General features: G+C 34.0%; 1 protein-coding gene across 1 annotated transcript in view; it reads left to right on the plus strand.

The window, feature by feature from the left end:
* Positions 1-13,279, plus strand: part of LOC143237318 (uncharacterized) — a 54,960-nt gene that overhangs the window by 26,158 nt on the left and 15,523 nt on the right. Inside the window, exons 18-21 of the mRNA XM_076476431.1 lie at positions 2,815-2,912; positions 4,428-4,643; positions 7,019-7,133; positions 10,975-11,263. Of these exons, the coding sequence (XP_076332546.1) occupies positions 2,815-2,912; positions 4,428-4,643; positions 7,019-7,133; positions 10,975-11,263 (718 nt within the window). The remainder of the gene's footprint in view (positions 1-2,814; positions 2,913-4,427; positions 4,644-7,018; positions 7,134-10,974; positions 11,264-13,279) is intronic.

The following is a 13,279-nucleotide window of genomic DNA, read 5'->3' on the forward strand; positions in this document are numbered from 1 at the left end:
AAAATTTTTAGGATTAACATATGATTCTAAATGTACCTGGACAAAACATGTAAATAACATTAAAACTAAAATTTGGCGAAGAATAAACTATGCTGAGAGTGTAACTGGTAAAAATTATGGAAAAACACCTGAAAACATCCTTAAAATATACAAAACATATATAAGACCAGTAGTAGACGATGCAGCTCCTGCATGGATTAACGTAAGTAAAAAAACAACTGCAAACCAAACTACAATCATTACAAAATACATTAATTACTTCAGCATATAGAGTACCCAAAACCACTTCCTCAAAGTTCATGCACAAATACTCTAATACACAAACAATACCAGATAGACTTCTACATAGTACAGTGGAGCGCCGTTAAGCCGCGATATCTGGGGGGTCAACCTGCTTAACCGCGGCTTAAACCTTTGTGACTGAAAAGCCGAAGTCGCCAACAGCTCCGCTGAGGAGCCTCATCCGGGCCATTGCGTGATCATTATAATATTAATGTATAGATTATTCAGATACAATTGACAACTGCCGTTTTAACAAGTGACGAGTTATTACATTTGAAATTCTTACGAATATATACGAAACCACATTACATTTTTATCCACTTTTTACATTATTATCACAAAAAATTTATTCAATTTATTAATTTTCAAAATTACAAATACAGATAATATAGTTCAAATACAGTTTATTTCTTGGTAAAGTATGACGTTATTGTTGCTTGCTTCTTGCTCATTGTTGCCCTCTTCTTGGCGTTTCTAATCATGGACTTTAGTTGTAGTGTTTTCAGCTTGTCTCCCTCACGCTCGTAGTACTCTAGGGCTACCTCAAGTCCTTTGACGGCTTCATCTGCAGTTCTTGTTGGAGGTACTGGGGAAGGATCTTCTTCTTCTTCTTCATCTTCGTTCATGGTCTCTTCTGCTAAAATTGAGGAAGCTACTGATACATCATCATCAATGGAGAACCACGCTGACAGAATTTCTTGGACGGGAACAGTTGAGTGGACAGCTTTCATTAACTTCTGCTCTGCTTCTTTCACTTCTGCTGGGGTGAAACCAAGGAATTCTTCTTCATCATCATCTGAGTCTTCTTCTCTGTTGCCTTCAGTGAATGGTCCCCCAGGGCCTTGTTCCAATACTTCTGGATCGATTCTGCCTTTACCGCTTGCCACGCTGTCTCTGATAAATAGAGCGCTTGCTTAACCCATACCTTCTTGAGAAACTCGGGGACGCTCTTGTCTTCTTCTACCATGGACTTGATTAACTCTTTTCTGTAATTGGACTTAAAAGCTGAAATTATTGATCACTTTTTTCACGGATTTACTGCGGATTAACTTTAATGTATGGAGAGGTGTGATTCGGTAACAATGGCGGTCTCCATAAAGTTGACATAGAGAGCAGATAAGGTAGATTAACGATCGATTTCTATTGTAATATATTTTATTTATTTCCCAAATTAAAGCAGATCCTTTTTAAATATCCCCTTGAAGTTATAAAGCCAGGATTAAATTCGTAAGCCGCGTTTTTACACGTTCTTAAATTAGCGGTGAGCCGCGATAATCCTCGCTCACATCGCTCACAAGACTTGCTACAGCGGCTTAAGCGATTTCACGGTTTACTGGTCCGCGGCTTAATGGCGCTCCACTGTAAAATAAAATATTTCCATAAAAATTGGAGAAAAAATGAGCTGTTATGCGAACTAGACAGGTATTGCATATATGATGAAGAGAGTCCTAAAAACCTCTCCCCGATAAACTTATACATTAGATCATTAATCTAAGATTAAGTATTAAAAAAATTAAAAAATAATAATTAAAAACCAATATAAAAATAAATATAAATAAAAATACTAGAGCTAAAATAAAACAGGCCACCTATGTTCTAGACTTGGATAATCTGAAAGAACAATATGCATGGACATTGCCCTGAAAAGGGCCTGAGTAATGCTCATCACTCTGGCCCTCATGTATTTACTTTAAATATATTAATAAGTCCACCCTAACAATGAAAGGAAGAAGGAAGAGGTCTAGTGTACCTGATCCTCCCGGGTATACAAATTTATATACCCAAACATCTAGAGTGAGGGAGAACGTTAGAAACTGGGTTCCAACACTCGTTGTGGGTAAAGTACAGATAACTGTGTAACTTCGCGCTTAACTACAAACAAACAAGTAAAGTTTTTAAGGAATATAAGACGATACCGAATATTTTTTCCGCCATAAGTCTGTTTCTAATGAAATATAAGAAATAAATGTGATTTTTGTTCTTTCTCTAGATGAAAAACTTTCTATAATTCGGATTTGAGATTTTGTTCATATTTTTGGATTTTAAGCCTAAAACACCTTATCTTTTTCACAATTAAGACAAAAACTTCTCAAGGCAAATGTAGCTTGTAGTTACTTTTCAGGTCTTAAAAAAAGCCTCATCAATTCGCTAGTGCAAGGGTTTTATATCACTGTGGTTCTTTTCTTGACTGCATATATAAGATATAGTACTGACTATCATAAGCCAATTTAGCTTATAAATTCTGGGTATTGAATAAAAGTTCTCCTGCGCAATAATTTGTGTATGATGAAGGATATCTCTACAGTACCCTTATAACAAAGTTCTGTTTCTCAATTCACGAAGACTTGAGGAAAATGTGAAGAAAAAGAATGTGTAGTCACGTGGGATTTGAATGATAGTAGTTAGGCCTAACTATCCCCTTTGCCTAACTACCAGTTAAATATTTTGCACCACTACATTAGCTTTACGGAGTTGAAAAATCTGTTGCTGTTAATTAAATTGATATTAATATATTTATCTTTCATTGATCAGATGCAAGTATTTATTTTGGTCTTCACGACGTCCAAAGGAAGATGTCCCAACAAGATTCAACTGGGGATCCAAAACGCGTGACATTCTCAACTGACCAGGTAAGTTACTTTTTATGATTAAGGTATTGTTGTGGGCTATATTCTCAATATTTTAATTTAGATGTTAGCTAGAGGACTCATGGCATTAATTTAAACTAAGTTTGTGGGCCTAGAACATTCTAACTTTAACGTCAAAAATCTACTAAATTCGAGAAATACAAAGGGATAGAACAGATTATTAATATGAGAATCAGTGAAGCATTGAGCCAGTTGTAAAAAGTGTTTTCTTATAACCTAGAGTGAATTAACTCGTTTTATCTTCTCGTGGTATATTGCCAGTTTTAGTAGAGTGTTTTAATCTGTGTTAGTTATCGTATTTACTCGGTTACGTGATCGATCAGCTCTGAAACTGTATAAGTAAGTTTAGTTTTACGTTTATAGAATTTGCGGGGTACTGGGTACGGGGTGCATTTGAACGTCACTTCTGAACGTAGGCCTACGAGCTTCAAAGTGTACAAACGTGAAGAAACGTCAATAAAGATATAATTTAATATTTCGTTACGTGCACAGCTAATGCCTTTTTCACCTAATAATTTAAAGAACCAGCCCAACGTAAGAACAACGTTACAAAAGTACTATACACTATTTGTTTACTTAATATAGTACTAAATTATTTTGATTGCATTATGTTTCTTAAAGAAATAATAAAGCTACGTAACACACTCTTGTAACCTCTGACATTTAGTAAATGCCATAAAATTAAAGAATTTGTTTTTATTATCATTTTGGGCAGTGACTTAAAAACTATAACAGGTACTGGATTTAGAGAAGATTGGTGCCTGGAAATCGACGCTTCCTGTTTGTGAGATAAATATTAAGCATCCCGCTTCATACACTTGTGTACACAAAGCGTTAATAACAATGTATATGAAATAATAAAATAGTAAATTTAACATAAACCATTTTTATTCATAAAACTAAAAATAATTAGAACGTATATTACAAACTATTTTTTCAGGAATATTTTTTATTATCTTGATGTTTTCCGATGTGACTTCTTCAGGATGTTATCGTTCTAAAAAATTTTCTACACTCCAAGGTGAACCATACTTACTTTAGTTCCGCGTTGTGGCTTGTTTTTAGAAGTCTGGTCTTCTTTTCTTATAAAGGTTATTACATTACTAGGTGCACTGTACCCTCTTCAGTTTATTGAGTTTCAGGTTTTATTTATTTTTAAAATGAGCACCAACGTATGTTACCAAAACAAACACTTTGTATCAAGGGCCCTCCTATAAAAAATAGTGGATACTTTATATAACTGAATATAACAAACGATTTGTTAGACAGCAGGTTTAGTGAACATTTATAGTATTCTCTGACAAATGAATTGTAGACGTTAGGTCTAGTGAAAGATTATGGTCATTTCTGAAAGAAGGTTTGCTAGTCAGCTAGTTTAGTGAATTTCTATATCATATTATTTTCTTATACTAATAAGAAAATAATAATAATTATGAAAAATCTGAGGATCCTTTTGAAAGTTCAGAATTTATAGTTTTTTGTTCTAAATTATCCTAGTTAAAAGAAGACATTGATTACGTGGTGATAATCACAGCCACAAATCGTTTCGGTGGTGAATCTTATCTTCCATCCATCCATCGGTTTAGACGTACAAACAAACCACTAGCCCTAACCATACAGGGTCCAACAGTTGTTGACGCTCAGCGTGACGTCACGTTCACAGTTATTGTTGGCATCTGTGAAGAAATGGACATGACGACATCAACTCTTCAAGTGAGTTTTAACAAACGTTTTTTTATTCAGTGTTAGGAATTTCAGTTTTACAGTTAAACAATGGTTATTGAGAATGTAACGTTTCTAATATTCATCTGGAAATTATTTACTATCTGGAAAAAGTCAACAAATCTAAATTGTTTTTGATGCTTGTTCAAATGTTTATTTTTTTGGTTGTTACAAATATGTATATATAACTTTTAACGAAAGAAAATACAACTATTTTATTTCATTGTATATTTTTCATTTGTTAAGATTATTGTTATTATATGAGAGACTGTTTAGTGTAAGTATTATTAATTTATTTATTTTATGCATAAGAATTTTATGATTGTTTAGTGTGTTTTTCATAACTAGAGAATTAAAAGCAATTATTTTAAAGTAAACGTTATGACAAATTTAGTTACATAACTCGGTAAGAATCTATGTTGTATTTATAATTCATTGATGTTGAAGCTATCGAATATCGTGTGAAATTTATTGATATTGAGGATATAGAGATTTCTAGAAGGTGAACAGGTGATTAAGTGGTAAATATATATATAGTGCGAAACGAGCGAGAACAGTAAGTAGATAGAGCGGACGAGACAGTCATGGGAAGTAGAAGTTTGACCAAAGAAAATTTTTACGTCAAGATAACAGTCTTAAGAGTGAAAGTTCTAACGGTTAATAAGCTAGAGTAAATCTAACAGTTTTAAAAGAAATAAGATGTATAGCTTATTTCGTCAAAGCGAGTTCTAAAGTAATTGAACCAGCCTGAGTGCACTTTGACAAAAGTAACATACGATATTTGTAGTACGAGAACGAGATAATCACTGGAATAGCAGTATACGACTGCGGTAATCCACGTAGTAATTGCAAGTAAATTATACACGGAATACTAGTGCGATAGAAATAGAGAAAGGTAATTTGGCTTATGAACTGAAACTGTAGAACAGTTGAATAGACCTAAGTGGACTTTAGACAAAAAGAAGAGAACCATATATATACAGTGTTTATGATATATCTACGATCTCTATAGTGTAAAGAATTTGTTATACATACGTTTAACTAGTTCGAATATATATATATCATTTTGAAAACAAATGGGGTATGTGCTGATCGTTTATTTTTGAATTTATTACTAGCGAGTTACAGACACCTATTCTAGAATAATCCTTAGCCCAACACCCATATCATTCAACCTACTTATTAAATACTACTATTGTATATGATATTAAGAAGAATAAGACTATTATTTTGACAATTATTATAACACTAGTAAAGGATATACGACGTTCGAGACAATGTACCAAGTATTCAAGTAAGTCGAATTTAAAATATTGCAAATATTCTATAATATAATGTGCTATAATTTCAAGAAGTTCATTCAAGTAAGTTATATTTATTCTACACATGATATAATACTTTAAAGGTGTTCATTCTTCGTTGATTAAAGAGGTCTGTTTTTATTAAAAACGGTGGTGACATAACAGAAAATATCTTAATTCAGAAACGATTTTAGTTTTAAATTGAATAGATATTTTTATTTCACGATACATTTTCTACACTTGGCTTTAGACTAGAGAATTCTACACTACATCTTTACTTTAGGCTTATTATATCAATACTAACTATGTTTATAAGGTTTCATGGCACCTCACCTCACAGTCCCTTGTATCCTTTTCACTAAAATCCAATGGGCAGTCAATTATCGAACTATTTTATCTAGATCAGTGCATTATGTGTTTCATGTTTCCTTCTATTTCGAGAAAACAAGCGTGACTTGACACACATTTGTTCTTATATAGGTTAAATAAGAACCAGAAAGATAAATAACATTATAAAGTCATTTTTGCTTGTAATATAAAACAAAATCCTTTAAAATATGTTGACATAGAGTACAACATCACTTGTATTGTTTTATATAAAGTTACCCAGAACCGTAGTTGCTTCGATTCTTCACACATCTTACAGCAATAAAAGCACGTAAGTCTTAAGTACTTCAATAATACGGCGATAAATCAAAACTTACAGTCACGCAGCCTTCGATTACTCACCCCAGTTACGATAAAAATAGAAAAAAAATACTAACAAAACCCGAACCTTAGGTAATTACTTTTGGGTTGTTCGCTCCACCATTAACACAAAAATCAACAAACAAAGCTTTAATTATTTCAACGTTCAGTCGTTGACTCGAGTTACTAGTAGAATAAGTACAAAGATTTAGAACACTACCAAACCACTACTATAGAAAGATATTAAGAAATAATAAACTTTGTACATATATATATATTGGAAATATTCGTTCACCTCTTTAAACAAGATTTTATAATAAACGGTTTATTTTCAATATTTTAATAATTATCTTATTTGTTTGATGATTTTCTTTGTAGTTCATTTGGTCTATTACACCATCAGTTGTTGACTTAAGTGGGTTTTCTGGAAATACAGCCACTGTTCCCAAAGGAAATCTTCAACTTGGAAGTGCCTATACTATTTCAGTCAGAGGTAAAAACTTATTGTATTGATTGGTAGATATATATTTATATATATATCCTTTATATTTGTTTCATTTCAGCGGTGACACATAATTCAATCTAAAAATCCAATATTCACTACAACTGTATATATATATATATATATAATAAACAATGCAATTTTAACTCTAACTATATAATAAACAATAAAGAATCTTTATTCTAATTATATAAACAACAATACAATCTTCACTATAACCATGTAATTAGCGATACAATATTTACTCCAACTATTTAATGGACGACATTAGCTTCATTCTAATTATATAATAAATATAATATTTTTTGCTCTAATAATATAATCCAGTATATTTTTGTCATAACTAAATGTATGCATGAAAAACATATCTGTTCGTCTACAAGCGTATTTTTTAAGATTGCGAGTGAAGTTTGAAGCAACTGAAACGAAACTCACCTCACTCAAGGAGAATACAACTCAAGGTACCCTATATAAGGCTGTTAAGTGAAACTATGCATTCCTTATTAATTCTCGAAACAAACACCAACATGGATCTTATATGGCTAGTTTTGTCAGTGTGTACCTTTATCTTGCGTATCCAATCAGTCAGGCGCCATCTGACAGAGAATGAGGTGGCCAGGGCGGTCCAGATGCTGGAGGATGGCCAGACCCAAAGGAGGGTGGCACAGCGCGTCGATGTGTCACCAAGCGATATCACCAGGAGACAAACTCTTACGGCAGGGGACCAGGTCAAGGCCGTCATCGCTGCACAACAGTCAGAGAGGACCGCTACATCGTTACTGCTCTGCGGGACAGGTTAGCTACGGCTCGTTCACTGCGAAATGACCATCAGCATTCCACTGGAACCCGTGTGTCGACCCAAACAGTTCGTAATCGTCTGCATGAAGGACGCCTTAGGGCCAGAAGGCGTTATTCTGACAGTGCGAAACCGTGCAGCCAGGTTGGAGTTTGCTCATCAGCACCTCGACTGGGTACTTCGACAATGGGCTACCGTGCTGTGGACAGACAAGAGCAGGTTCACTGTGTCTGGTGATGATGGACATGCAAGAGTGTGGAGACGCCGAGAAGAGCGATTTTCCGCCTGTAACGTTGTGCAAGTCGATGCTTATGGAGGAGGTTCTGTAATGGTCTGGGCAGGCATATGCTTGGATGGCCGCACGGACTTACTCATACTCGACAGAGGTGCTCTGATCGCACGACGATATAGAGACGAAATTCTGGAACCCATTGCGAGACCTTTTGCCGGTGCTGTCGGCGATGGGTTCATTCTCATGCAGGTTAACGCACGAGTCCACGTCGTCAGACTGCGGATGGACTTCCTTGACGAGGAAGGAATAGAGACTTTTGAGTGGCCCACCAGATCTCCAGATTTAAAACCGATTTAACATTGTTGGGATATGTTGTCGAGGCGTGTTAGTGAACGCCAACACCCTCTTCAGGATGTTAAGGAACTCCGACAAGCCCTGGTAGACGAGTGGATTGCCATACTCCAAGATAACATAGATAGACTGATTCGGAAGTGTGCCAAATCGATGTCAGAAGTATGTCACAGCCCGTGGAGGTCACACTAGATATTGAATGTTTCAAACATTTATTGAATAAACGTATGTAAACTGTTGAAAGTATTGTTTCATATGGGATATCAGTTTTGGTGATATTGGTCATTTTAAAAAAAATTAATTTCTCCATGTTTTACAGTTCATCACACATTAAAAAATGGATAAAGATGGAAATGAAATGAGGCAAATTACCTAAAAAATAAAAATATTATCACATTTGGAACACTGAGATAAATTATATAAGAAAACGTATTTGTTTCTTTAGTTTTTTTCAGCAGTTTACATGGATGTATTAGTTACTAGAATATTTAAACAATTTACTAAAAAAAGATAAAATATCAATTTTAGAAAGTTTATTAAAATATATTTTCAGGAGACTAATTATAATAAAAACGAATCTGATTCTCTTGTCTTAAATATTCAAAATGTTTTACTAGAATATGTTATCTGTTACGCTCACAATGTTAGAAAAATACGTAGGTTTAAGAAGACTTGATAGAAATCAATCTCTCTCTTTCTCGTTGTTTGGACATTTATGTATACCCAGCAGGGTCAGATGCACTTGACCTCTTCCTTCTTCCTTTTCTTTGTTTATGTAAACTGTTTAATGTCTTGATAAATATTACATGAGGACCAGAGTAACCCACACTTACTCAGGCCCCTATCAGGGTAATGTCGATGTATCATTCACCAATACATTTGGTGCGAATATCCTATTTTTCTTTACAGTTCCATAATAACTCGCACTTTCATTAGAGGGGATTAGCTAAAAATAACATTTACATAAACTACTTTTCAATGTTTATTAACAAGTTCCTCACTAATGTGATGTCTAGTTCATAGATGGCATGTTTTTTATTTATTTATTTATTCTTATTGTATGATGCATAAGTTAATCCGGGAGAAGTGTTTGGGACTACCTTCATCATATAAGCATACCTGTCGAGTTCGCTTAGTAGTCCATTTTTCCTCCAGTTTTTATAGAAATATTTTATTGTACTATGTAATAGTCTATCTGCTATTATTGGTATGTTTGATTATTTATGCATGAATTCTGATGATATAGACCTGGGTACTTTATAAGCTGTTGTAAGTGGTGTATTTTATGTTGTTTGTAGTTTGGTTTTCAGTTGTTTTACACTTACATCAATACATGCTGAAGCTGCATTGTCTATTACAAGTCTTATATATGTTTTGTATATTTTTAGGATATTGTCAGGTGTTGCTCTACTGTTTTTGCCAGTTAGGCTCCTTGCATAGATTGTTCTTTGCCCAACTTTAGATTTTATATTATTTAAATGGTTTGTCCATGTAAGTTTAGAATCATAAGTTAGTCCTACAAATTTTGCGGATATAGCAGTCGGGAGAAGTGTTCCATTCATGTAAATCTGTGGTTGTGCTTCCTGGTGTTTTGTTAATTTTGTAAATATCACATGTTGTGTTTTTGCTGTGTTTATCTTGATTCTATATTTTTGGTAGTATTCACATACTCTCTTTAGTTGCGGTTGTATGTTTGTAGCTGCTATTGCTGGTGTTGGAGCACGTTTCCAGACTGTTACGTCATCGGTGAACTGTGATGAGTATCCATGATTAGGATCTTTAAGGGACGCGTAGAAGTCAATGTTTGTTTGTTTTTGAATTTCACGCACAGCTACACAAGGGCTATCTGCACTAGCCGTCCATAATTTAGCAGTGTAAGACTAGAGGGAAGGCAGCTAGTCATCATCATCCACCGCCAACTCTTAAGCTACTCTTTTACCGACGAATAGTGAGAATGACCGACACATTATAACGCCCCCACGGCTGAAACGGTGAGCATGCTTGATGTAACGGGAATTTGAATCCGCGACCCTCAGATTACGAGACAAGCACCTTAACCACCTGGCCATGCTGAGCCTCACTAATGAGATATAAAGCAGTAAGAGATGAGAGATGATGTCCTAAACAGCTAGGAAAATTATTACATCTTACAAGTATACAGTTTCATGGTGGCTTAAATATAATTTTTGAATGAGCCAGAAACCAAAGGCAGAGAATAAAAGGGATTTAAAGTTGCTGTTATATGAATATAGAAACTGAGATAAAAATACAGTGAAAAAACTGTCTTCCCACTTCTATAACGTTAGCTAGAAGATCTCAAGTATTTAGTTTAGGTTACAAAATACCATTCAGGGTTTCAATAAGCGCCGAGAAGTGACGAGAAGTGTGTAGATACAATCGGTTCCATTTTATTTAACAGAAACAGGTAAAAACATTGTGTTCGGTTCTTTCAGTGTCTGTGAGCAGTGATGAGAGTAAGTGGAGTAATGCATCAGTTACTACCGGAGTTAAGAGGACAAGTTTACAGGCTGTAATCAGTTCTTCACACCTGGTAGTTGGAGACCAGACACCGTTTACACTAGATGGCGCTCTATCTTTTGATCCAAGCAACGCTGCTGGTGATCTTCAGTTATTGTGGTCTTGCAGTGATCTAGTGACCACTAATACGTCATGTTTTGGAACCAGTCAGTTGGTCAATGACCAGATTCTCGCTGTACCGGCAAGATCACTTCTACCCAACACGTAAGTTTCGCTATCACATATACAAGAAATGAAATGGAGATAATTACATAAACAACCTAATTGTTGTGCGTTGTTTAATAATTATTGATTTTTGAAATATATATAGATATATCATGTTTAAGAAAAATAAAGTGTTACTTGTTTTATCGTATATAATAATAATGTACTCTCAATAGTCTATTGGATGTTTAATTTCAGTGTTTTCTCTTCGAAAAATGAAAGTATTTTATGTACTTGTTGGATTAACTACTTTAATTTTACTACTCGAACATAAGCAAGTCGTGCACGTATCAGTCTTACATGGTTTGTACACTATGTCATGATTTATAGATCGTAATACATGACTTCAAGACCGAAACAAAGGTTGTTAAGGCAAACCAATTGAATTTGAATCTTTCATTTAATAATATATGTATTGACTTCGTTTTATGAAATAAATAATTGTTTTATTTCGAACGAAAAACAGTCGTTTGTGACTTAGGCTCCACAGAAATTTCTCTAATGAAAATTTTCCTAAGGCTTTGAGGAATATTCATATACGCAAGATGATATACGAACTTATTTATATATCTGTTAGGTTAATAACAGAAGTAATCCTGTGTATTTACCCAATAATACTTGTTAGGTTAACAACAAAATTAAACCTGTAGTAGTCACATAGCCAGACTTTTATGTGTTTGTCGGGTTAACAAACAATCTAAATCTGTAATATTCACACATTCAAACTTGGATGTGTCTACTAGATTATCAACAAATGTAAACCTGTAGTAACATAACACGTGACGTGTCTGTTGTACAGTTTCCGAGCAACAAATAGCACAAATATGACTTGTGAAGCTTAACTACTCAGTCATCACATTCAGCTAGCTACTAGTATTATATAGATGCTACCTTATAACAGACAACTTGTGCAAGTCAGAGGTTATTGAAATTATGTAAATACTGGTTTCATGAGTAGTTTTATTAGCAGTGGCAGTTGGAATAAAAAATATCAGTCAATGAATTAATGATATATTGAGTGACTGGTAATGCAAATGAAGAAACTGGTTACGAAGGAACATTCTGTTCTGTGACTTGATGATTGGAAAATGAAAACTCTTTAACAGAGGTTAAATTATAGGTTAACGGATTAGATAAATTTCATGTGTGTTTATGGTGGCATAGCCATATCGAGCTATGAAGCCACTGAGGTCCGAATTTCTGTTAAATTCTGAAACTAAATGTGAAGTAATATTTAATTTTACACCTATATGGAAAAGATATACAATGTATAGGGCTGACATTGCAGTTGGTGGTGTAGGGTTTGGCTAGTGAAAGTCAGTGGTTACTGAACATCATTACCTGTAACCTTGATCATTATCTCAATGTTTGTACACAACATAATTTAAAATGAGAGGCAGTGTTTTTTTTATCAACTGAATACGTATATTTAAAATATCTGTAAAAGATAGTAACAATTTTATCATCGACAACTGCCGAGTTTGTTCCGACTTGTAAGTACTTTTGAATCTGTCCAGAAGGTACACAATTTAAGAACCACTAAAAATCATTTCCAAATCAGAATCATAAAACTTAAGCCTAGAGCAAGAGAAAGAAACAGTGACCGTCAAACATGGCGACTAATTTCTAAATGTGTCTCCTGTTTTCGAATTGAAAACTGTTTTCGCAAAAAAAAAGAAGTTAGTTTTAACTTCTTCTGCAAAACAAACAATAATAAGTATTTAACTGAAAGAGATTTCATTATGATACAAATTATATAAGTCCTAAAAGGTTTCATTTTAATTTCATAGTTAGTTGTGTATAATTTTAAAGTTAAATTCTGTGGCTGTTAAGTAGAATACAAGGATTCTAAATACGAATAGAATATCAACCTAGTTTATATTCTGACTTACAGTTTCACTCAACGTAACTACAGCATACATATTTCTAAGCCTAAATTTATGCCGTTTCGTAGTTAACACGAAATTATAACCAAATTATACATGTTTATATCTATTTTTCGCATGTGTAACCAGC

Source organism: Tachypleus tridentatus, chromosome 13 (assembly GCF_004210375.1).
Source record: "Tachypleus tridentatus isolate NWPU-2018 chromosome 13, ASM421037v1, whole genome shotgun sequence".
Lineage (NCBI taxonomy): Eukaryota > Metazoa > Arthropoda > Merostomata > Xiphosura > Limulidae > Tachypleus > Tachypleus tridentatus.